At 38.9% G+C, this 23,262-nt stretch overlaps 1 protein-coding gene across 1 annotated transcript in view; it reads right to left on the bottom strand.

Moving 5' to 3' along the window:
* The window catches only part of LOC106149357 (translation initiation factor IF-2-like), a 53,042-nt gene that overhangs the window by 842 nt on the left and 28,938 nt on the right, over positions 1–23,262 (bottom strand). The window contains exons 5-7 of the mRNA XM_013518137.1: positions 23,161–23,244; positions 21,472–21,542; positions 78–333 (exon numbers count right to left, since the gene is read on the bottom strand). Of these exons, the coding sequence (XP_013373591.1) occupies positions 78–333; positions 21,472–21,542; positions 23,161–23,244 (411 nt within the window). The remainder of the gene's footprint in view (positions 1–77; positions 334–21,471; positions 21,543–23,160; positions 23,245–23,262) is intronic.

Below are 23,262 nucleotides of genomic sequence, written 5' to 3'. Positions count from 1 at the left end.
GGGAGGGGCGGGGCCAGCCCTGGGTCCCGCCGTGCGGGTCGCCCCCTTCGGCCCCGCGGGGCGGAGCTGTTACTCACCGGGTGAAGTGTCCGGGCGGGGGGCTGCGCTCACCGCCTCCCCCGGACTCGGCTCACGGGAGGGAGGTCCGGGGGGACCGCGCCCACGTGCACGCGGCGCTGCGCTCCGCACCGGGGACGCGGCCCGAGGAGGAAGGCGAAGGTGAAAGTCCTTCCCACCGAGTAACCCGGGGCGCGAGCCCGGGGTGGAGCGGCTGCGGAGAGACTGGGCCCGCGGGTGACTTAGGGCGGGAGTGCAGGTTTCCTCAGGTTGCGGCTGTGAATGCGGCCATTGGCTGAGTCTGCGTGGAGACGTGCTCGTAGTGTCAACCAGGCACGGGGTTTCCAGGATGCGTTATGAAGGGGGAAAATTAAGTAATTCTATATTATATATTGAAAATATTTTGAAAAGTTTAAAATTACGTATGTGATCCACATATTGGGTACTGTTCTAGAGCGAAGAAATTCCTTTTGAGGAGGAACAGGTCTTTCAATCAAAAGTTCTCAAGGAAGGCAGCCATATTGCTGTTCTTGTAGTCTACAAATACACTGTGCTTCACTTCATTTTTATGAGGTGAGAAAAGACCTTCCCTCCTGAAAAATAAAGACTAACAGGATATTTTCAGAAAGCAGCTCTAGTTCATGGAACTTTGTGTGGGTCACATGAACATCACAATACTGGTAATAATACAAACAGCAAATTATCCAGAAATTTGAATTAAATGTGAAACTTGTATAGCGTTTAACATGTTGGTATTAAATTTTTAAAGTTTCGAGTTTAACTTACATGTAATATACTATAATATACTTTAATTTTGTAATGAACTAGTAAACTGAAGTTCTAGGGAAGCTTTGCATCCAGTATTTTTATACTTGTTTTATAAATGTAACTTATTTACATTAATTTAACAAAAAGCTTCTGGAGACGGGAATATTACTAGGTTGTGTTGATAAAAATACGAATCACAAGGAAAGGAGAGATGGCCTTTGCTTTCTAGGATCTAATCAGTGTCGATTCAGAAACAGTAAATACGTATTACAAAAACTGTTTTGTTATAAATGGTTCACCTCTGTAAATTTAGTTGTTTTAAACACATTAGTTGTTTTAAACCTAGAATATATATATTCCTACAGGCATACTAAGGGAGTGTAATTAACACTTGACTCAGGGCTTAAGAAATACGACCAAAAATCACAATAGGCTTTTATTAACTATGAGAAAGAAGAAAAAATATTATTTTTCATTTAACTATAAAGAAAAATTTACAATAGCATCTTATATCCTCTTTTAGCCTTTTAGTGAGTTATATATTTTGAGGAATATAATAATGAAAAATATAAAGACATTTATGCGTCTAACAATTCAAAATTGATAACTTTTAAGTAAATTTATATTAACATTACATCGTTCATAAATCAACAATCAATATATATTAGTCTTTTATTATTACTGCTGTAACAAATTTTCAAGAAGCTCAGAACAGTGCCAGTTCATCATCTTATAGCTCCATTGCTTGAAAATCTCACATGAATCTAAGTGAACTAAAATAAATTTTGCCCACAGACCTTTGCCTTCTGGATGATCAAGGGAAGAATCTAGTTTCTTGATCATTTAGGGTTTTGGCTAAATTCAGTCCCTTGCTGTTGTAGGACTGAACTATTTTTTTCCTCACTCTCAGCTGATGGCTGTTTCCAACTTCCAGAGGTCACCATTCCTTAGTTTGGGCCCATGTCCTCTATCGTTAGTAATGATTTGTTGAGACCCTTTCATCCTTCTATCTCTCTTTCCTCCTTCATTGTCATTTTTTCCAATTATAGCCTATAAGAAAATTTATCAGGGCCAGGGATCTAGCCCAGTGTCACAAGCGCCTGCCTGGCAAGGGTAACGTCCCAAGTTTGATTCCCCCCAAGAAAATTTATTAACAGACGGAATCAAACTATATGCCCACCCATAGATGAACGGATAAAGAAAATGCGGTACCCATAGGTAATGGAGACTACCCTGCTGTTAAGAAAGATAAACTTGAGGCATTTGTAGGAAAGTTGATACACCTTGAGACCACAATATAGTGAAGTAAGTTAAATACACAAGCTTAAATACCACATGATTTCTCTTCTTTCTTTGTTTTTGTGTTTTGAGATAGGGTCTCACTGTGTAGTTCATGCTGACCTTGAACTCATTATGTAACCCAGCAGGCCTCAAGCTCAGTAATCCTCCTGCCTCAGCCTCCCAACCTGATTTATATGAGAAACCTAACTTATAAATAAATTAAAGAGCAAAATAAAAGATAATAGCAAGTAGGGAGGGAGATACATATTTTGCAAAAGTAAGATGGAGAGAGGGGAAGGGTATGAAAAAATAGAAGATGTTTCCTGTACATATACCAACTCTCCGTGAGGAGTATAGCCATTATTTGCTGCAAATATGTACTAATAAAAATTAAAACACATCCATATGATTAGGTTGCTTCTCCCCATGTGAAGGTCTACAACTTGACTACTATCTTATAAAAGTATGGTAACATTCACAGGTTACAGGCATTGGGATACATTTTGGTGGTCCCGAGACCACTAAAGTGTGCAGACTCCTTAGAAAAAACCTTTCCTGCATTCCACATCCTCTCTCCTGTGATTCCTCTGCCTGATGTTTACAGAGACATCAGTGAGGCATACACCTCACTGTTGTATTATCATCATTCCTTGCTGTCACCTCTGTTGATGTTGAGTCTTTATGAGCATGTGGGCAATGGCATATCCTGGCTGTAATTCTCATACTGTTCCAGCACTTAAACTCTCTTCTAATCTTTGCTACCATTACCTTAATTCAGACCCTTCTTACCACTGTACTCATTCCTGTACTAGCAAGTTGATGTTCCCCTGCCTCACTGCCCTACAGATTCATTCCCTTGGCTGCTTTCTGGAATGATCTTTGTAAAATACAAAACCACTTCATCTACCTTCTTCAGACCATTTAGTGCCCCCACTGCCAGTTCCTGCAAATATTGTACCTCTCCATATGCCTTTGGGACCAGTTCCCATAACATCTGAGGTGCCATGTACTTCTTTGATAACTTTTTAAAAATTTTAATAACTTCTAAAGCATAAGCTCATTGAGAATAGGGTCATAGAGATGATTTTGCCGGAATGGACTCATTATTTTGTCATAGTGTAATTATTACATTCTGTCACTATATGTCCTCACTATAAACTCTTTAAAGGGAGGCTCATTATTTTATTCTTTTTCTTTGCCCCAGTGCCAATGGCACAGTAGATAGGATTATTGAATGATTGAATGGGAAAAAATAATACAGAATACATAGATTTTGTTTGCTTAAGTCTAAAGTGTATAAAGCAATTTATTGGTGATGCATATTATATACAACATGGTTATGATTTTAAAAGAAATATAATTGAGAATTAAAAATGAAAACAGAGCCAGATGTGGTGGCACATGTGTCTATAATCACAGCACTCTGGGAGGCTGATGCCGGATTGCAAGTTCAAGCAGCCACGAGACCATGGCTCAAAATAAAACATAATAATAGGGCTGGGGATGTAACTCAGTGCAAAGGCCCCACTCCCCCAAGAAAAAAAGAAGTGTGAAGTCTGGAGCCAGCATGCCTGAAGTGTATGCTGACTCTGCCACTTACAAACTGTGTACTGTTGGTTGGGCAAGGTTACTAGTCCTGTATCTGTTCCTCATGAAACAAGCATGGTAACTAAATAACAATTTATAAAATGTTTATAACTGTCTCCCACATACTAAATAGTCTAAAAGTATTTGTTATGGAAAAGCGCAATAGTTCATATTTTCATTGCTTTTGATAAGTGCTTAATGGCTGTATAATACAGTGATTTTTTAAAAAATTGCCTGATAATTTTTCATTGTGTTTTTAGAACTTTTTTTACGCTGAGTGATTTTTAATATCTTACATACAAAATAGCCTGCCTTACTTCTTAAATATGTAGGAAGTACTTGTATATGATCCAGCTCATGAAACTCTTTATTTTTCCTTTCTGCTTTTAACAAATTACTACACATTTAATGATGGAAATCAACATAAATTTATTAGCTTATTCATCTCAAGTTCAGAAGTCCAACAGATCAAGTTATCAGCAGGCTGTGTTGCTTTCTGGAGACTTAACTAGAATCTGTTTCCTTCTCTTTCTGACTTCTCGAGGCTGTCCGTGATCATTGGCTCATATTTTAACTCTCTCCATCTTTAAAGCCAGCAGTGTTAAATGTCCCTAATCGTTCTGCTATCTTTATGTCTCTTCGTGACTACAACCAAGAAAGATTCTCTGCTTTTAAGACTTCTTGTGATAATATTGGGCCCACTTCATCTAAGCCAGTCTTCCCATTTCAGGATTCTTACTTCATTCCTAAGTGTCTCCTTTGCTGTGTAATTTATTCTGAGGGTTGGAGGATGGAAATTTTTGGGGACCCAGTATTCTGCCCAATGCACTGTTAACACTTTGTCAATCACTGCTGAAAATTACATGAGTTGTACCTTCTGAAAATAAAGAGTACTAGCCAAACTGCAAACAACAGGGTCAGTATCATTTATTGCTTAGTGGTTGGTGAAAGCCACATCTACTTAGCAGAGTGCTAAGTACTGCTAGGCTCACTGACAAAATGTTCTTATATACAAGGATTTTTATTTTAGTCAAGAAGGAAGAAGAAACTCAGACCTGTTGACTCTCTGCTATGGATTAGATTATTACAACAATTCTAGGAGACCAAAACTATTAATTATCTGCATTTTATAATGATGAACTCGGAACTAAGCAAGGTTAAAAGACAAGCCTGAAGTCCACAGTTAGTCAAAAGGTTGGTGGGACTTGCACCCAGGTTGTGTGATTCTTGAATTGTTAAGCAGTATAAAACATGGCTCCCTAATTGTCCCGTATGGGACAAGGTGGTGCAGCAGGAAAAATAGGAAGGCCTGCAAGGGCTTAAGATTATTTCTAACCAAGCTAATAAATACTGGGCGCTGGAAAATAACCAGACCTGGCTCTGGAAGGCTGGGTAGAATTAGAAATTTGTAGCTATTAAAGAGCAAAGCAGCTGAGCAAAATGGGAGAAACGAATGAAACACATGAGGGAAAAGTACCACTACAAGCAGTTTAGAGACAGAATGAAAAAGTGGAAGATAAATCAAAAAGGTACTTTAAGGCCTAGTTATAGTTAGGTAAAAATATAAGGTATTAGTGATACAAATTGAAAACTCAGATTCTTGGGATTTTTGATCAGTAGTTTAAATCAACGCTATCTAAATTCAAACTGCAGAATGGCATTATTATAATCTGGTCAATTTGAAATACCCCATGAATCAGATTTATGAAAACATGCAATTTAATTCTAGTGATACACAAAAATATGAATGTACACCAAACATTTTGTGTGGCTAAACCCCTTAACACATTCAAAGGTATGTTCAGTTTATACTTAATTTCAGTAAACTAGCATGTATTACTGTATATCAAAATTTGTGGGCCTTTATTTTCTTGTGAAAACCATATTAGTAATTACATTCAAAGCACATTAAACATTTCACTGACAAAAAAAAAAAAATAAGATTGTGTTTTCAGTTACCTGGGAGTGAGTTTTAAAAACAAAACAGTGGAAGGAAATTATATGAAGCCGGGCCTAAAATACTGTCCTCTTTTTCTCAAAACATCGTTCAGATTCACTAAATGGAAAATTAATTTTATAAGATGTCTGCACCGTTCAAATTTGTTTATACTTTGAGGTTTCAGTTTAGACACTTTATCATTACTTGGAGAGGACTTTTCTCTCTTTAGCCTGATTGAGTTTCCTTTCCAGGGAGTAGATGAATCCAGGAGAAATATTTCCACAGCTTCAAACATAGCCAAAAGCAGTGGCCATGGAAGAACAGAGAGCTCCCTCACTCAGTAACGACAAAAGGAAAATATGCAGTCCTTCTTTTCTGTAATCTCTGTGTCCTTGACATAGCTCAAAAGCCTCCACTTCAGAGAGGTAAACATTCAAGTCTAGGAAGTGGACTTCCGCTTCACAACAATGTAAGCAGAATTGTAGATAGGAACTACATGAGGAGACCTGATTTTGATTTGTCTTTGACAGTTACCTGACCTTTGAGATGTCTTTTTACTGTCGTGGGCCTCAGTTTCTTCATCTCTCATCTGTTTGACATATCCTCAAAGATTCCTTGGTTTTAATGGATTAAGATTCTAAGGGCCAGTTTTTTAGGGTTGCAGTTTCAACCCAATTTTGCACTCTGCATGTATTATTTGAAGTCATTTTTTCTATGTCTGCAGTTTTCCTATAGTAACATAATGACATCCATTAGAGAGGCTAAGCCCTAAATTCTTAACCTAACCTGAACTTGGCTCCTCCTGTCCTTAGTTTTGATCTTCTAATTGAGAGGAAGATACTCCCTCTACCCTTCAGCCGACAGATTCTGTTCTAGCCTTACAGGAATATGCTTGAAGTCATTCCGTGTGAAATATTTTCCTTTTCTGCATACTCTAATTTGTACTGTGTATCTTTTCGCCATAGCAGAGGAAGTCAGTGAGGTAAAGAAAAGTGTAGCAGTAATTTAGTGTGACACCATGACCTTAATAACTCCAGCCTACAATGCTTAGCTTCATCCTGAGCCCCTCAAACCCTTTAATACTGAAAAATTGCAGGGACTTTTTAGAAACAGGAAGTGTCTTCAAAATATACTCTTGAAAACAGTAACTCTGGATAAGGTGTTCAGAACAAGGGCTCCTCACTTATTACTTCAAAAGTTCAGGACTGATTTGATGTCAGTGTTCTTACATTCCTCAGAATTGAGGAGAAGAAAAAGGATTATATAGGTAGAGTGGAATTTCAGGAGATTATAGCCTGGAAAGAATCTAGAAGTCCAAATTCTTTTGGAGAATACAAATTAATGCATAGTCCTCATTTTGTAAGAATCTAAGGGCTAAGCATTGTTTCTGAGTATCTCTGGATCACAGCAATTCCTTGAAATTTGGGTAAAGATAATGCTATAGAAGAAGTAGGTTTGGAGTGAAGGAGGCCTGGTCATCTGTGTACACCTTGTACATTCAATTGAGTGCCCTTGGAAAATGATGTCATTTCCGGGGATATTTCTACCTCATACAAATATGAAAGGTATGAAATGATCAATTCTAGATTTATATGACTCTAAATTATAAATTGTCAAACATCTATAGATATTTTGGTTTACCCCAGGCATCAAGGTGAATATCAGTGCCGCTTAGCTAGGCTTTGACAATCTCAAGAACAGTACTGGGCAGGTTTAATCTACTTAGTTGCCCAAAACTTCCAAGGAGAAACGAGCCCTAATAGGTAGGATTAAGCTTGCCATTATTTACCGTCTCTAAGTGCTTTGTTTTATAATTTTCAGTTCTTAGAGATTTTAATAAATTCAAAGTATTGTTTTTAGCCATTATTACAGAGAATATAAAATGTATTATTTTTTTCATTTCAAAGTTTATTATTTAAAAATTGTCCTTGTTTAAAAATCCTGCTATTTCCTTCATACAATGACACCCAATGAAATGAGTTCTTTTTTTTTTCTAACTGCACCTAGCAGCGTACTAGATATTAGTCACTGACTGTATATAAAGAGTGAGAAAAGTGTTCACCCTGAGATAACTAAGAGAAAAGGAAAATTTTAAAATAATATTAAGAGAAATGGAAAAAAATATGCAGCACGTTTTGCAGGCTAGTGGCATTATTCTAAGAGAATGTATCCTTTAGTTTTCTAATAAAATAATCTTTCTCAAAGATTACCTTCTTGTGAAGTTAGTTGAAATATTTCTTTTCCCAGACTACAAAGCTCTCTTCAAAAATAAATGTTGCAGTATTATTTTTAATTATTAGGGCAAAACATTGATTTCCTTCTTACATTCACATATTTCCAAGGGGATTTGAAACATGGAAGAGTTTCATAGCTGTTTAGAGAAATGAGCACTTTGGACTTCATAATTACAAACATTATTTCCCATTTCTATCTAAGTTCAGGCTGTATTCTCTGTGGTATTGAACCTTTCAAGTTGTGTTACAGCAACGTAATGTATGATTTGTGCCTGAGTATCCAAACATTGGTAAGTCTCTAGGATACATGGAAGCAAATTTGTTTCAGCTAGCTTCGTTATGCATTGCTTTTCCTTTTCCCTGTGGTTAGTGGATTATCCAATAAAAATGTGATTTAGAAAATAAAATTCTATAAATTTCTCCTGATTCTTAAGTATTTGTAGCTCAAACACAAAACACAGTAATGAAGCCTCGCTATGTATGGGCTGACTGCCTGAAACAGTGTCTAGACATGTTTATAAACTTAAGACAACCAGAAAAATGCTCATTTTGGGGAAATCAGTATAAATTCTGCTTATTTATCAAAACTTTAAACCATATCAATATATGCTTAAGTAATGTTTAGTGAAAGTAAATATTTCTAAGTGTTGTCATAATCTTTTAAAGTGATGATACTTCATAATAATACTACTGAGTAAGCTTTCTGCTTAAAGGTAGGCTATCTCCCTCTATTTTGTGAAATAAAATAGGTAAAATTTTATAATACAAAATATATACCAGTCACAAGTGTTTTACCATTATTAATACAATCAAAATTGATGTCAAATCTATTTGGAAAGTATTAGTATTATCAAATTTCCATTTTACATCTGAGGAAAATGAGGCACAAGGAGATTTAGGTAGATTACTCCAGATTAAATTTGACAGGGTCAGAATTCATTTGAGGCACTTTATACTGCATCAACCCTCTTCATTATAAAGCTGCGCCTCCTTTCAGCAAAACAGTCTACACTCAGTTTCCCCTGTTTTGGAAAAGAGTATACTTTACACTTGAGCACCTGCAGCCAAAGTCTGTTTGTCACTTAATCGGCCAATAATAAATAAGATGAGAAGGATTCAAATAACTGACTTGTAACCCGGGCTTGCTGCACGATTTCAGGACTCAATACAAAATGCAAATACTTTTTCAAAAGCCTGGAAAAAAGTATAACCTGCTAAAATATGAAGCCTTATCCTTGCTTTTTCAGCCTTTTTTGTCATAGTTTTTGATTGCCAATTACTGTCATTGTCTGAAAAATAAATGTTTTCAATTATTAGCACATTTGTCATTCATCTTTGTATTGTGCAGTGTCTATTTTAAGTAGAAATATAAAAATGTTACATTTATATGCAGAATCACCCAAATTACTTTTTTTTTAAATCCTTTTTTTGTAGCTTGCAGATGAGTATTTTTTTTTTCCCTTATCATAATAGTGGGAACTCTGCTGAAAACCATCTTAACTTTTAAAATTGTACTTCTTGACAGACATTCTGCCAGTATTCTCCCCTTTTGGCTTACTGCTGAGTGCAGAAAGCTGAAAGAAAAGAGCACATTGGTTGTCTTGTCTCATCCTTTCCTTCCATGTCATTATCTTCAGTGGAAGTAGCTCACTAATTCCGGGAATTCATATGAGTAAGACAGGATGTGATGAGTTCCTTTGGTTGTTCATGTCTCTCAGAACACCATTATCTTCGCTGAGTGCTGGGAACAAGTTCTGATTCAGATGGACAGCACGTCTGCGTGGGGTTATTAGTGCCCCCGCTCTCTCTGTGTGGTGTAACACTTTTCCTTTGTACTGGATTTGAGGCTCTAAGGTTCCACGTCCTGCATTCATGGCCATCGTGAATACTGTGTGAACTAGCTAACATGCTGTCTCAGTTACTTTTCAATCGTTGCTGGGACAAGATACCTGGTGCCCAAAATTAAGGAAGGAAAAGTTTATTTTGCTTACAGTTCGTGGAGGTTTCAGTCCATACTTGGCAGATTACAAGGCGGAGTGGCCCATGGCAGAGGGCTACAGCTCATGGTGACAGAACATAGCAAAGCAACAAGACACACACAAGGGAGGAAATGGCCAGAAGCACCCTATTTCTCTCCCTTACATATGCAAACTATCCACCCCAGGGCGGGTGCAGCTCTCACACCCATAATCAAACTCTAAAAGCCTGCCCCATGGCTGCATGAAGCTTTGGGGGGACACCCAAACACAAACCATAACATTCCACCCCTGGCCCCCGAAAGACTCATGCCCATCCCTTTATACAAACAGCATTTAGTCCATCTGCAAGAGTTGCCAAAGTCCTAACAGTTTCAGCATTGCTGACGAGTGCAAGTCCCAAGTCTTCTCCGAGATGTAAGGCAAACTCTTAGCTGTGAGCCCTGTACAAATGAAAAATTAAACACTTCCAACATTCAGTGGCACAAAATAAACAGTACCATTCCAAAAGGTACAAACAGGGAGACACTGAGCATTGGGACCAAAACAAGTCCAAAATCCAGCAGGGCTAACGTTATGTCGTTATGTCCTGTAGTTCCATGTCCAGCATCTGAAGCAATCTGTGGCACATTGTGAGCTCCAAAGGGCTTGCATGAGTCCACCCCTGTGGCATTTCTGGTGGTTACAGCTTCCATGGCTTCTCTCTTAGGCCCGCTTTGCTCCCTCCTTGCAGCTTTCCTTAGATGATCCACAGTCCTGGCTTTTCTAAACTTCTGAGGTGTCCAGGGCACCTTTTGCTTCATGCTCATAGCTTCACACACTGCCCTCTCAGAGGCGCACTGCCTAGCCTCTCAGGCCTTCTGAAATCTGGGTGGAAGCCTCTTAAACCTCAGAACTCCTGCATTCTCCATGCACCTAAAGCCAGGGCCATGTGGATGATGCTAAGATCTGCTGCCACCTGGAGCAGTAGCCAAGTTTTCCTCTCTCTTGGCCACAGGGGTTGAGTGCCTGGATAGCTGGGCACTGTGAATCCAATTCTGAGGAACAGATCCTCTATGCTGCTGCCATTCTGGAACATGGCTCTCAGCAGCTTTTTTCTCAAAGCAAGGTCTTTCACCTTTGCAGTTTTGAGGCTGCAAAGGGTGGAGACTTGCTGCTTCTTGTGATGCCCTCAGGCCATCTTTTCTATTCTCCTGTTCCTTCTCAGCAATAGAAATCTCCTCAGCCTTATCTTTGCAGTCCACAGCATTACTGGAGCTTCCTTTCTGGCCAAACTCACAACATTTTAAATCATCCTGCTGGGCTGTTTGTTCTTGATTCTCAATATAAATCTAGCTAAAAGCCCCCAACAATAGCCATGCCACTGCTCCAACGTTTGACTGCCTTGAAATTTCTTTTGCCAGATTAATCAGTCCCCTGCCGCCCTTAATCTCAGTCTTAGGCAAAGTCTCTGGACATGAGCAAAATGCAGACAAACTTTCTGCCAAGCCATAACACACATTGTCTGGAGTCCAACAACTAATGCAGTCCTTCTTCCCAGCAGAAACCTCCTGAACCTGGTCTTTACCGGCATGATTTTTATCAGCCTTCTGGGCTTCTGAGCTCTGACTAGAATCTCCCAGATAGAACAGCCGAAGGTGTTCTAGCACTTCTCTTTCAGGCGACACCTCCAAACCTTTCCAAACACTCCCCACAAGCCATTTCCAAAGGCTTTTGAACCACATGGTCAGATATAGTCACAGCAATGACCCCCTCCTCTGGTACCAAATTCTGTCTCGGTTACTTTTCTCTCGTTGCTGGGACAAGATACCTGGTGCCCAAAATTAAGGAAGGAAAAGTTTATTTCACTTACAGTTTGTGGAGGTTTCAGTCCGTACTTGGCAGATTACAAGGCAGAGTGACACACGGCAGAGGGCTACAGCTCATGGCGACAGAACACAGCAAAGCAACAAGACACACACAAGGGAGGAAATGGCCAGAAGCACCCTCTTCTTCTCCCTTACATATGCAAACTATCCACCCCAGGGCAGGTGCAGCTCTCACACCTATAATAAATCAAACTCTAAAAGCCTGCCCTATGGCCGCATGAGGCTTTGAGGGGACACCCAGACACAAACCATAACACATGCATTTTACTTGTGGCTCTGCTGCTTATGCAAATGATCTGTGTTCTACTGGATTTCACTTATAAAAATGTCTAAATATGAAATTACTGAGAATTGCAGGATACCTATAACAAAGCTCTTTGTGTAAAAGGTCCTGGTGACTGAACAGGTTGTACAACTCTGGAGAAAGAGTTGCTTGGGGCCATTAGATGACTTGGAAGCTGAACTGTGCTGAACCGTTTTTCTAGTCAACTCCAAACATTATCATAAAGATAAAGGGCTTGACTTTGGAGGGTTAGATGTGTGTGCAAGTAATCAAGAAAGGGCAAGACTGACCTGCAGAAGGTTCACCCAGCAGCTATCATTAAAAACTGAGAAACCAACTGGTCACAGGAGGCCATGCTCCATATACTCCAATGACGGTGAACCTTTTAGAGCTTTCAGTGATACAGACAGACAGCTGCAGTGTGCATGCCATAGGCTCGCCATCAGTGCTGTGTACCTTCCCCAGGCTCAGGCACTTCCTCAGGACAGTCTGGAGCTCTATGAGATGGTTTATTTCAGTGGGAACAAGGTAAATACTTGGAGCCTCCTCATTCTGGTTTGACAGTAGATGTTAAATTTATTGTCCAGAAAACAAGAAACAAGCATATAACCCCCCGCCCTATAATGCATGCAATAATTTTAAAACACATTGTTCACCTACATTATCCCACATCTCCATGATTTCTTTGAAGTAAAGATTTTCCCACAGATGAGAAAGAGAAAGTCTAGAGCAATAGAACTCTATGCAGTGATGTAAATGTCCTATTCCTGTGTTGTAAGATCATTTATGTCTTATGGGCCACTTGAAATGTGCCTGGTGTGACTGACTGATTTAATTTTAAAAGCATCTACATGTCCTTGGTGACAGTGTAGTGTAAGACCGCACATTTGATGTACTCCTTCCCTTCCACATTCAGTTGCTGACTCACCATAACCAGGGCCTCAAACCATCAGAACTTCTCAAGAGCAGGTTCTTAACCAGACACTTTTACCATCTGTGGCCCATTACTCCAGGTCAGCTAGCTTGACCTGGTCCTGAGGTCACTTCATCCTCCCATGTCCCACTTAAGAGCTAGGGAAGCAAATATTACACACTTCATAGCCAGTTATTTGTTAGGTTGACGCTCCGGTTTAAGGAAACTAACAAAAGGTGTTTTGGGCCTGGATCTGCTTGTCTGCCTTTACAGAATTTAACAGGACCAGAACGTCAGCCACCCCTGGAGTGCTAGTCCCAGTTCTGCAATTCTCTTCATTCTCTTGGATATTATTTGTGTTCTAATAAGCCAAAAAGTAGTTTGGATGCTTCCTTTTTGGGACTGCATGTTATGGGAGTGGGATGAAGGCCATTTGATTAACCTGGTTCCACTCCACCCTTAGAAAGTTTATCTAGCACTGTTCCCAAGCCTGAGACAAGACTATAGGGATACCTATGGGAAGCCTGTGAAATCTTAACCAACATTACTGGGCACACCATCTCTACACAATTAACATGAATTTCATTTTAGGGCCAATCTCATCACCTATTCTTCCAAATCCTGCTAAGTCTCAGTTTAGTGTCATTGTGCTTCACCAGGTGGGAAATACCACTTGCAACCCTCCCCTTTCTGACACCTGATGATGACTCCCAGTCCCTTTCAGCTGATCTGTTTATCATTTATTTAAATACTTCTAGTGTCTTGGTTACTTTTCTCTCGTTACTGGGACAAAACACCTGAAGCCCCAAAATTAAGGAAGGAAAGGTTTATTTCGCTTACAGTTTGTGGAAGTTTCAGTCCATACTTGGCAGATTATAAGGCACAGTAGCACATGGCAAAGAGCTGCACGTCAGGATGGCAGAACACAGCTAAGCAACAACCACACACCAGGGTGGAATGGGGGAGGAATGGCCTCAAGCAGCTTCTTCCTCTCCCTTACATATGCAAACTATCCACTCCAGGGCGGGTGCAGCTCTCACACCCATATTCCTGCCCCATGTCCGCATGAGGCACTGGGGGGACACACAGACATAAACCATAACATCTAGGTACTATAAGCGTGCAGGAGAGTAGAGTTATAGTTCCTACCCCTCAAACTCTCCAGTCTACAATCCAGCATGTGAAGGATGGGTTCAAAGCTATCTTTATTCTTCAGTATCTGTCTAAATGTATATCATTCACTCAGATATTGACAAGATATATATTAGAATTAGAATGTGTTTTGTTTCCTACCACAAGCAAAAAAGTCCATCTAGTAATGGAGAATTTTTTTATGACCTCACTGTCTTCTACCCAAATCACTTCATTTTCCAGCTATAATTTTACCTACAGACTAGCCAGATTTCCTGCCTCTACTAACACACCAGCAGTCGACTAGCATCATGAGGATTTAGCAGCCACTCAAGGGTATAACTCTTAAGTATTTTTTTCCCAAGATATGTGGGGATGACATCTCATGAATTTTCCTCATTTCCTGTACTTCCTCCTAGGCCAAGCCACTCTTCTGTCTTCAGCACCACAAAGCCCTCCTAACTGGTATGCCCACATCCCTGCCGAGCCACTGCACAAATAAGAAGGATACTGTTTTAGAAAGGGAATATTGAACATACCTTTTCTCTGCTAATTCTTTCAATGGGGTTTTATTGCTCTTAGGTTAAATACCAAATTGCCAACTTGGCGAACAGATACTGCAAGATCTGCCATTTCCTCCTGCCTCTTCCTAGTTCACACATTTTCTCTTTAGCCCAGAGTCCTTTGGTTACAAGGACGTTTTATATTCATTCATGAATTAATTTCACAGAAATAGGGTGAGAAAATCCCAAGAAGATATTTATCCTCATAAAGCCTCATTTTAATTAAAGATAAGTAAAAGAAGACATTTCAGGTTGTGTAGAGAAATTGAGTGTTGTAAAATGACAACAGGGAAAGGCCCTGCTGTGGAGAAGGTGCATTGAGGGCTCGCCTTACGTGCTCCACTGTGTGCTGTCTGAGGACCACCCTTCCTGCTGTTCCGTCTGCTGGGATTCTTCTCACCATCCCCTTCCTCAGTTTCCATGCAATTCAATTTCTCTGCTCATTCTTCATATTCGAGTTCAGAGGTCTGCTCCAAGGTCCATGCCCCAGGACTAACGCAAATCCAGGTGTTATGTAAGGACCAGGTGATAATGGAGTCGTGTTAGTCGGCTTTGCATTTCTATGACAAATAAGTGAAAAAGACAATAAAAAGAAGAAACACGTATCTTGTTTCCTAATCTGAGAGGTTTCAGCCCACAGACATTTGGCCTTGTGGTTTCTGAGCCTGCAGAAATTGGGACAGGAAGGACATGGCGGGAAAAGGCTGCTCACCTCATGGCAGCCAGGAAGCAGAGAGAATGGGAAAGAGCCAAAGAGGAAGGTCAGGGGACCAGAGCGTCCCAAGGTCACGCACGTGCCTGTGATTCCTTCCTTGCAACTCATTCCCGCCTTCTGTTTCCATCACCTCACAGTGCCATCAAGTGATGATCTTATCGATGGATTAGTCCACTTGCTGAAGTTAGACCTCTTACGACCCATCAGCTGGCAGCTAAGCCTATAGCACGTGAACTGTGGGAGACACACAAAATCCAAACCACAGCAGGAGGCTCTACTAAAGTACAATTCACAGTGAGTCCATTGTTCCCAGGATTACCTAGTGGTCATTTCTTCAGTCCTTGAGTGTAGATTAGATTACCCCCCTCAATATATTCTTGACACAAGAACTAAAATAATAGGGCAGGACAAATGGAAATCTCTGTAACTCATCCTACCTTAAAACCCACAAAGGTAGTACATCAAAACTGTATTTTATCCCAGTGGCGATGGCAGGCCTTATTGGCACTATTAGTGAGCTTGATGATGCAGAGGTAGTACTCTAACATATATCAATTTAATTGCCAATCTGGCCCCCTCAGCAAGCATATTGAGTCAGGAAAATAGCTACAGACAAGCCCAGGTCTAAGTAGAAGTCCTGATTGCAGTTGCTGCACCAGATATGGTACTGTTGCTGAAGCAGATCAATAAGACTTTTTCCATTCCAGTGATGAAAAAGGATCAGAAATAGTTCATAATTGTATGGGCCAGATGACAGTGTTCATATATAGAAAGAGAGCAAAAATTCTAAGTTCGAATGACAGGTGGCTTGGCTAGGTAATGGTGTAAGCCAAAAATAGAAGGCAAAAATGTAACGTAATGGGGAGGGCAAATCTTCTCAGTGGAAAGAAATGTAAGCAGTGAAACTTGTGTAGATTGTATGGCAGGAGAAATGGCCAGAAGTGAGAATACTCATAGATTTCTGGGCAGAAGCTAATAGTCCAGCAGTCTTTAGAGGTCTGGAGAGAAAATGAATGGAAAATTACAAACAAGATTTGGCATGAATAGTTGTACTAAGTCAATTGCTTACATGTTTTACATGTTATTTGGCCTATTAGTCTCACTTTCAACCTCTGTATAAATAAATAAATATGGTGGGGAATAAGTGAAAGGGGGTAGAGGGTGAGGGGAAAAAAAAAGAATTGGAATGTGTTATGTACATGTGCTAATTCCCTACAGCGAGTGGGATCATTATGTGCTGCAGACATGTACTAATAAAAGTACAAACAATCTGATGGAGGGATGTGGATTGGCATGTCTCGCTGCTCCATTATATCATAATGTAAGAAGAAGTGTTTCTCCTGCTCTCTGCTTCTTGTCTGCATCACCATCAATCATCCCACTCAGAACCAATGTGTCCTAATAGCCAGAGCACCACAGGATCTTTACATTCTTAGAAAGTTGTGCACGTCTCATCCGTTAGGCTGATCTGCTGGCGGAGAGTCTGAAACGACGATCCTATTTCTGCTTGCCAGATTGCATCAAGGTTAGCACTGAACAGTTTTAATTATGGTAACAGTTTTACCTTCTAATTCACAGAATTCTTAGTCTTATAAAATTCAGTGCGAGCCTAGAGTAGGATTTAACTGACTGAAATGTTTAAATTACACTTTAGGTTAGTTGAGAAAAGAATATAGTTGACAGGGCTGTTGAGTTCTAGCCCTGATTCTAAAATAATGGGTGATTCAGGCAAGGTCCTTAAATATGAGACTATATGGACAATTCACTTATAAAATATTTCAAAAATGAGAGAGTGTTTATGGCTTCCCAGATCTCTAAAATTTGTGCCCTAAGTTATTCATTCATTCATTCATTCATTCATGTGTGTGTGTATATATTTACATATATATATATATATCTCCATATATATTTTTTTCCTAAGTGGCTGAGGAAGTAGTCAATATTATACATCCTTTAGAAGTTTGGAAATGGAAGCTATCAGAGTACAGGTGACTTACCATGTTTGAAAGTTGATAAGAGGAAGAAAAATTCAGGATTGCAAGCCGTGCAGCAAAATGGCCTATGTGTGATTCATGACCCTGTAACACTAGCTGTGTGAATTTGAAAAGGGACTTTAGGACTTTAGCCCTGAGAATCTGTCTAACTGCGAAATGGTACTAAGTCTAGGATTTGCCTGATGGATTGTTTGTAATCCAGGAAAAATGCTTTAATATTCTCAGCATGTATTCAATATGTATTAAATAATTATTAACTCGTAGTAAAAGACATTTCATTTTTATTTCAGTTGTCCTTGTGATCTTTCAAACCCATTTTTACTTTGGAATTCTGGTTGATCTGATAACTATAACTATGTGTGTGCACGTGCGTGTGCATGTGTGTGTATGTTTTCATTAATCCGTTCAGTGGAACAAATTAATGTAAAAGTAGGAGTAATTTTATCATTTCCTATCAGTTTCCAGTATCAGTACCGACAAATCAGGGTAACCCAAATTTGATAATGTGTAGAGAGGAAGATCACCAATAACTCACTTCATTTATGCTCTCTTTCAAAAATGTATATTTTTAAGCAGCAGGATGGAAAAGAAAAATTGTATAGACAGAAGATAGTTACCCTACTACATTTCCTCTGTGATTTATTGTATTTTCTCATATGAATTGAAGAAAAAGAGAAGAGTCCATGAGCATTGATTGCGTCAGAAGTGTGACACTAATAAAAGAATCAAGAAATCACATATATCTGGGCAGAAATCAACTAAACTCAAGAGCGTGCTCTTAGCCAAATCAGATGTTTCTTTGAAACAGCATATGGTGCAACAGCAATATACTCTATCTCCTAGCAGGCTATCTTGTTGCTTTCAACTAGTGAAGAACACGGCAACACAAATGTTTATAAGGCTGGTAAAACATTTTACTTCATACCCTGATTAGCTGTTGCTGGCCTGATGAATACATCGTAAAACCTAACATCATAAAGTGGGAAATGACCTATTAGCAGAAGTGAATGCCAATTGTTACAGCACCCTCCACGAACCTATTCATCTTCTTAATAGTTATTTTGGCATAAATTTAACAAGTTTTTAATTTCATATTGAGGCTGTACTATAGAGAATTATGGATTTAAATTTCTGCATCAATTGTAGAGAGAGAATCATGAAATTATTTTATAATACTTCAGATCCTCATGGCAATATCATGGTTTAATCAGGAAAAACTATAGCACTGAAACATATTATAATGGTGGTATTTTACTATAAAGAAGAAATAAATCCTAGTATAATTAAAGAAGACTAGCCCACACAGATTTTTAAAATTTGAAATACTAACATGTCAGTGAGTAAGTGAAGTCTTCTTTGGGAGCATACAACTTATTAAGTACAGGAGAAACTTGTTATACTATATTTAATTGGCAAGTGTAGGAGAAATTTGATGATTTGTCGTTGCACTGTAAGGTTAATGTTAATGGCAAATCTGAAAACTATATTCTACCCCCTTTTTGGTCAATTCTACCTTGACCAAAAGCTGTATATAGTTTTGGCCACTGATTCTAAGTAAGGGCAACTTTCTCCCCAAAATTATTTTATCAGATGGAAAAGAGAAGGAGGGCTGGGGAATTTAGTGAAAGGATACTTTTGTGACAGAATAAAGCTAAAGGCAACATTGATATGATTTTATGTCTAGCTCCTTTACCCTCTTTACATGTGTCCAAGAATAATAAATTCTTCTAGTGAAAATGAAGGGCTCTTCTTTTCTTTGACCATACTCAGTACTGTCCATGGAATATATGACAAGGGACAACCAACACTCTCCTGCCTGGCCAGATAATGAAGTAGTCTAAGAGGGTCCTATGTCAAGATTCTGGAGCCAGCTTCACCTGCTTCTTCTCTTTTCCTCTCGTTAACCCGATTCATTATTTCCCAGGGCCGCTTACTTTCTATTTATTGTGTGTTCATGGCACACTGCGTTATCAGCAAAATAAATACTGGGAATATTACGCTGAAAATCCAACTGCTCAGATGTCCCTGGGACTGGCTGTATGTTATAGAATGTAGAGTGTGTGTTTTGCTTGTGTGAGTTTTCTTTCTCTCTGACCTACAATGATATAATTGAAGAAAATAATAGATGGCACTAATAAAGGTTTTCCACGGTGATAGCTATTTTCTCAGTCATTTTTCCAGTGACCGAGGCCCAAGACAAATTCTAGTCATAGCTGAGAGAGTCTTGGGATAGTAGCTTGCATGTGACCGCCCACGTGAATGGCCTTTCCTACTGCATGAGCTCCAGCTGCAGTAACTGATCTCGTCAAGGCCTTGACAAAAGCGTGAACCTTTCCTTGTCTCCTGGTTCTTTTCTCCGGGACCCCTTCTTGCTCAGTCATGCCGGTTTTACCTAATCCCAGATTTTGGATGGCTCCGCCTCCTTTCTGTCTGCGTGCCCATCCTCATTTCTTATTGCGGTAGCTGCTTTCACTGATCAGTACATTCCACCTTCCGAAGCAGCTTCACGGTGCTGCAACCTGCCTACCGTCAGTTGCCGATTGTTTAGATTTCCGTATTTGCTATATAATCCCCTACCGTGGCGCAGATGGATTTAGAAATACGCAATTTGTCCCCTTTGGAATTGATCCTTTGCACCCTCTTCGGGTCAGCCTGGTTTCATTGTTTGGCCATTAATGTGTGCTCTGGGTTTTGATCACTGGAAGGAGGAGTTAAAATGTGGGCAGATGGACTGGAAACACGACTGCAGTAAGAACTGTGAAGTTTGTAAATTTCTTTCGACTTTGGAGATATCCTGGAGAGATTCTTCCATTTCTTTATTCCTTTGGAATTGTACGGAAAAAGTGTTTGTGAAGCCGTGATTAATTTGAAGCTTGTATGTGTGTCAGCTCTTAGGTAGCGATTTTGGTAGCTAGTTTGAGTTTATCCACATGTCAGTAATTGCAGTCTTTTTCCTTGTTAATTCCTGGAGTTATCTCTCTCCTTCTCCTGCTGTGAAATTTTGTCCCTCTCTAAAACAGCATATATTTTTTTCCCTGGTTCGCAAAGCACACTCATTAATTTCTCACTTAGTGATGATTCATTAATCATGGAAGGGCATGTGAGCTGCAGTGAAAGGAACTCCTTTAATTTAATTTAACAAACATTTATTGAGTGTTTAATGTGCAGAGCAAAGCACTAAGCATGAGACCCAAAGAGACCTAGTTTGGGTGGTATGTAAATTATTTTTCATCAGAATAAGTGTTTAATAAACTTTTCTCAATCAAATCTAATTGGCATAGGCATTATTATGGCTTCACATTCAGATAATAAGTTCTAACATAAAATATTTAGTAACAGATATAAGCAAACTTTGATTTTTTTTTCCCATAGAGAATAACTTTTTCAGGAGGGAGGGGATAACTCTTCCACTTTTCCTATTTTACAGAAACTAGTACGAAGTTGAGAATTAAATCCTACGAAACACCACTAGTTACGGGCTTGCTTTTGTACTCTGTCTTTGGTGTACATTCCATTATGTAGGAATTATACAAGGATATAGTCAGGGGAATAGTCAGAAAAGGAATATTTGAGCAAAACAAGAGTGTAATGTGAGTTCATTTAAGTTAAATTAACACGTTAGGTCATAGAATCATGCAATGTTAAGAAAGACAACAATCGCGGGATGAATCTCATTTCAGTCACTGCATAAGTAAAAGCACTCAGAGCCAGGGAGAAGCTTTGCCTAAGGTTATACAACTAATTAGAATTAGAAATCAGTTTGTGATTTAATCAGAAACATTAGTGATGACTCTTTGAATGATATGATACAGAAGACAGTCTAGATAACTTCTGAGAAATCATTGGTCATGCAGTTGAGAATCAGTGGATCAAAGCCATGGCTTGATCTAAGAGTATCAGTGGGTTTAGTTTCATTTGATTTTCTTCGTTTTTCCACCTTAAGAGTTGGTTTCTCTTTCTGGTGGCCTCATTTCCTTCTACTGGGGATAGGCTTCATCCATGCAACTGAGAAAAATAGTCAAGGCCGCCACAGATTCTTGCATTCCTGGTTTACCAACCCAATGAAAAACCTGAAATAAAACTCTTTCTCATCATTTGCATGTCTATAGGATTCTTATTGCCCTAGCTTTCATCAACCAATATGTGCTGCCTTAACAATTGCCTTTCCCACTGTGACAGTTGGCCAGGCGTGGATCATACGATCACCCTGTCTTGGCTGGGGAAGCCAGTCCACTAAAAACAAAAAGGGAATGAGAGGGAAATGTTTTAGATACACAAAAACAATAGCTCCATATACATTACTTTAGAAACAAAGCTAATAAGAGGTTTTCAAATGAGTCATGTAATTAAAACATACAGTTGACACCTGATTTAATACTTTTGAAATGTTTTGAGAAAAAGGGGAATGATTAGGGTGTTTTTTGCCATACTGGATCATATCGCAAGCATTGAATACTTTTAATCAGTATAGTACACACTTTTTTTCAATAACGTATGATCAAGACACACCCAATTTGTAGTTAGCAAACATAATTTACTTTCTGCCTTCATCTCTCTTATTTTCAACTGTAAATGCTACCTAAAGCAGCATTTTCAATATGCTCTTCTGTGCATATGTATCTGATCTTTTTTTATATTGACTCAGTATGTTACAATGGATATAAATAAGTTAATGAAATTATGAATAATTTGAATGTTACTGCATACAAAGTAATATAATTTAAAAAAATAAAAGCTTTTTGAAATTTTATCTCTTGAAATGATTTTATGTCTGTACGATCAAATTCAGTCATTGTACACTACATACACTACGTACTCACTGAACTTTTAGGGAATTCATTCTAGAATAAGTTAAAAAATAAATGACTGCATATACAATTGTGCATATACACATTCATAAACAAACAAAACATCTGATCTCAAGGCAAAGGGAGTTAACCTTACTCATCAACTTCTAGTCCATACTGCTAATCGTTAATTTTCTTTTATGAGGCACTGTTCCTACCTAAATACTTAAGTAATTAGCCTGATATAATATTAAGACAAGGTCTTGTTAGATAGTATGCTCCTTAATTTCAGCTCTTATTCTTACTTAATCTTGCTAAATTTCAGTTTCTTTATTGAATAAATAATTATAACAGAATCTAAACATGTATCTGACAAATAGCAAATGACCTCATTCCCTGACTGCAAATACCAAGTTGCTTTCTTTTAATTATAATTTCTAACGCTGTCTTGTTCTCGTTCTCGTTCTCGTTCTCGTTCTCCTCCTCCTCCTCCTTCTTCTTTTGCCTCTGCTTCTGCTTCTTCTTTTCTCTTTCTCTCTCTCTCTTTCTCTCTCTCTCTCTCTCTCTCTCTCTCTCTCTCCCACCCTCTCTCTCATCCAATTGGGACTTGACCCTTTGCAAACATAATTGACAAGTCAAAAGATAAAATATATCATCCTCCACCACCACTGTAATTCAAAAGTCGCTGAAGTAGGATAAATAAAATTTAACAATAATTTATAATGAGTTAAAGGTTAAAAAAAAGACTTCTTGTTTCCCTTTTTTTAACCACAATTGCTAGTTGATATATTCTAATCAGACCTTAGTCTTTCACTTCCTTGAACTCCTCATTTTCCACTATGTACACTTTTTGTTTCCTTGTCCAGCTCCATTGAAATTTTCTGGGTCTAGAAGAATTTTGTATTCCTCTACTTCTGGAAGATTAATTTATAGTATCTCATTCTTACCACAATCTCTTAGCTTAATTCCAGTGTTTAGAACTCCATGCCTGCAAATCTTTCTTTTTCCTATTATCCTTCCTTCATTGCGTATGTCCTGGGCTTATTTTCTCTCAGAATGGATACTGTCAATATTCCCAGTTCTCCTGTTCTGACCTCTGTTACTGTCCGTGGCTGTGGCCTTCAGTTTCAGTCCGTCCTTGCCAAACTCTGCATTGCAACAGAACT

The sequence above is a fragment of the Chinchilla lanigera genome, unplaced genomic scaffold (genome assembly GCF_000276665.1).
Source record: "Chinchilla lanigera isolate Chin_1 unplaced genomic scaffold, ChiLan1.0 scaffold00043, whole genome shotgun sequence".
NCBI lineage: Eukaryota > Metazoa > Chordata > Mammalia > Rodentia > Chinchillidae > Chinchilla > Chinchilla lanigera.
Note: the sequence above shows the minus strand (reverse complement) of the source record. Positions and strands in the feature narration are given on the sequence as shown.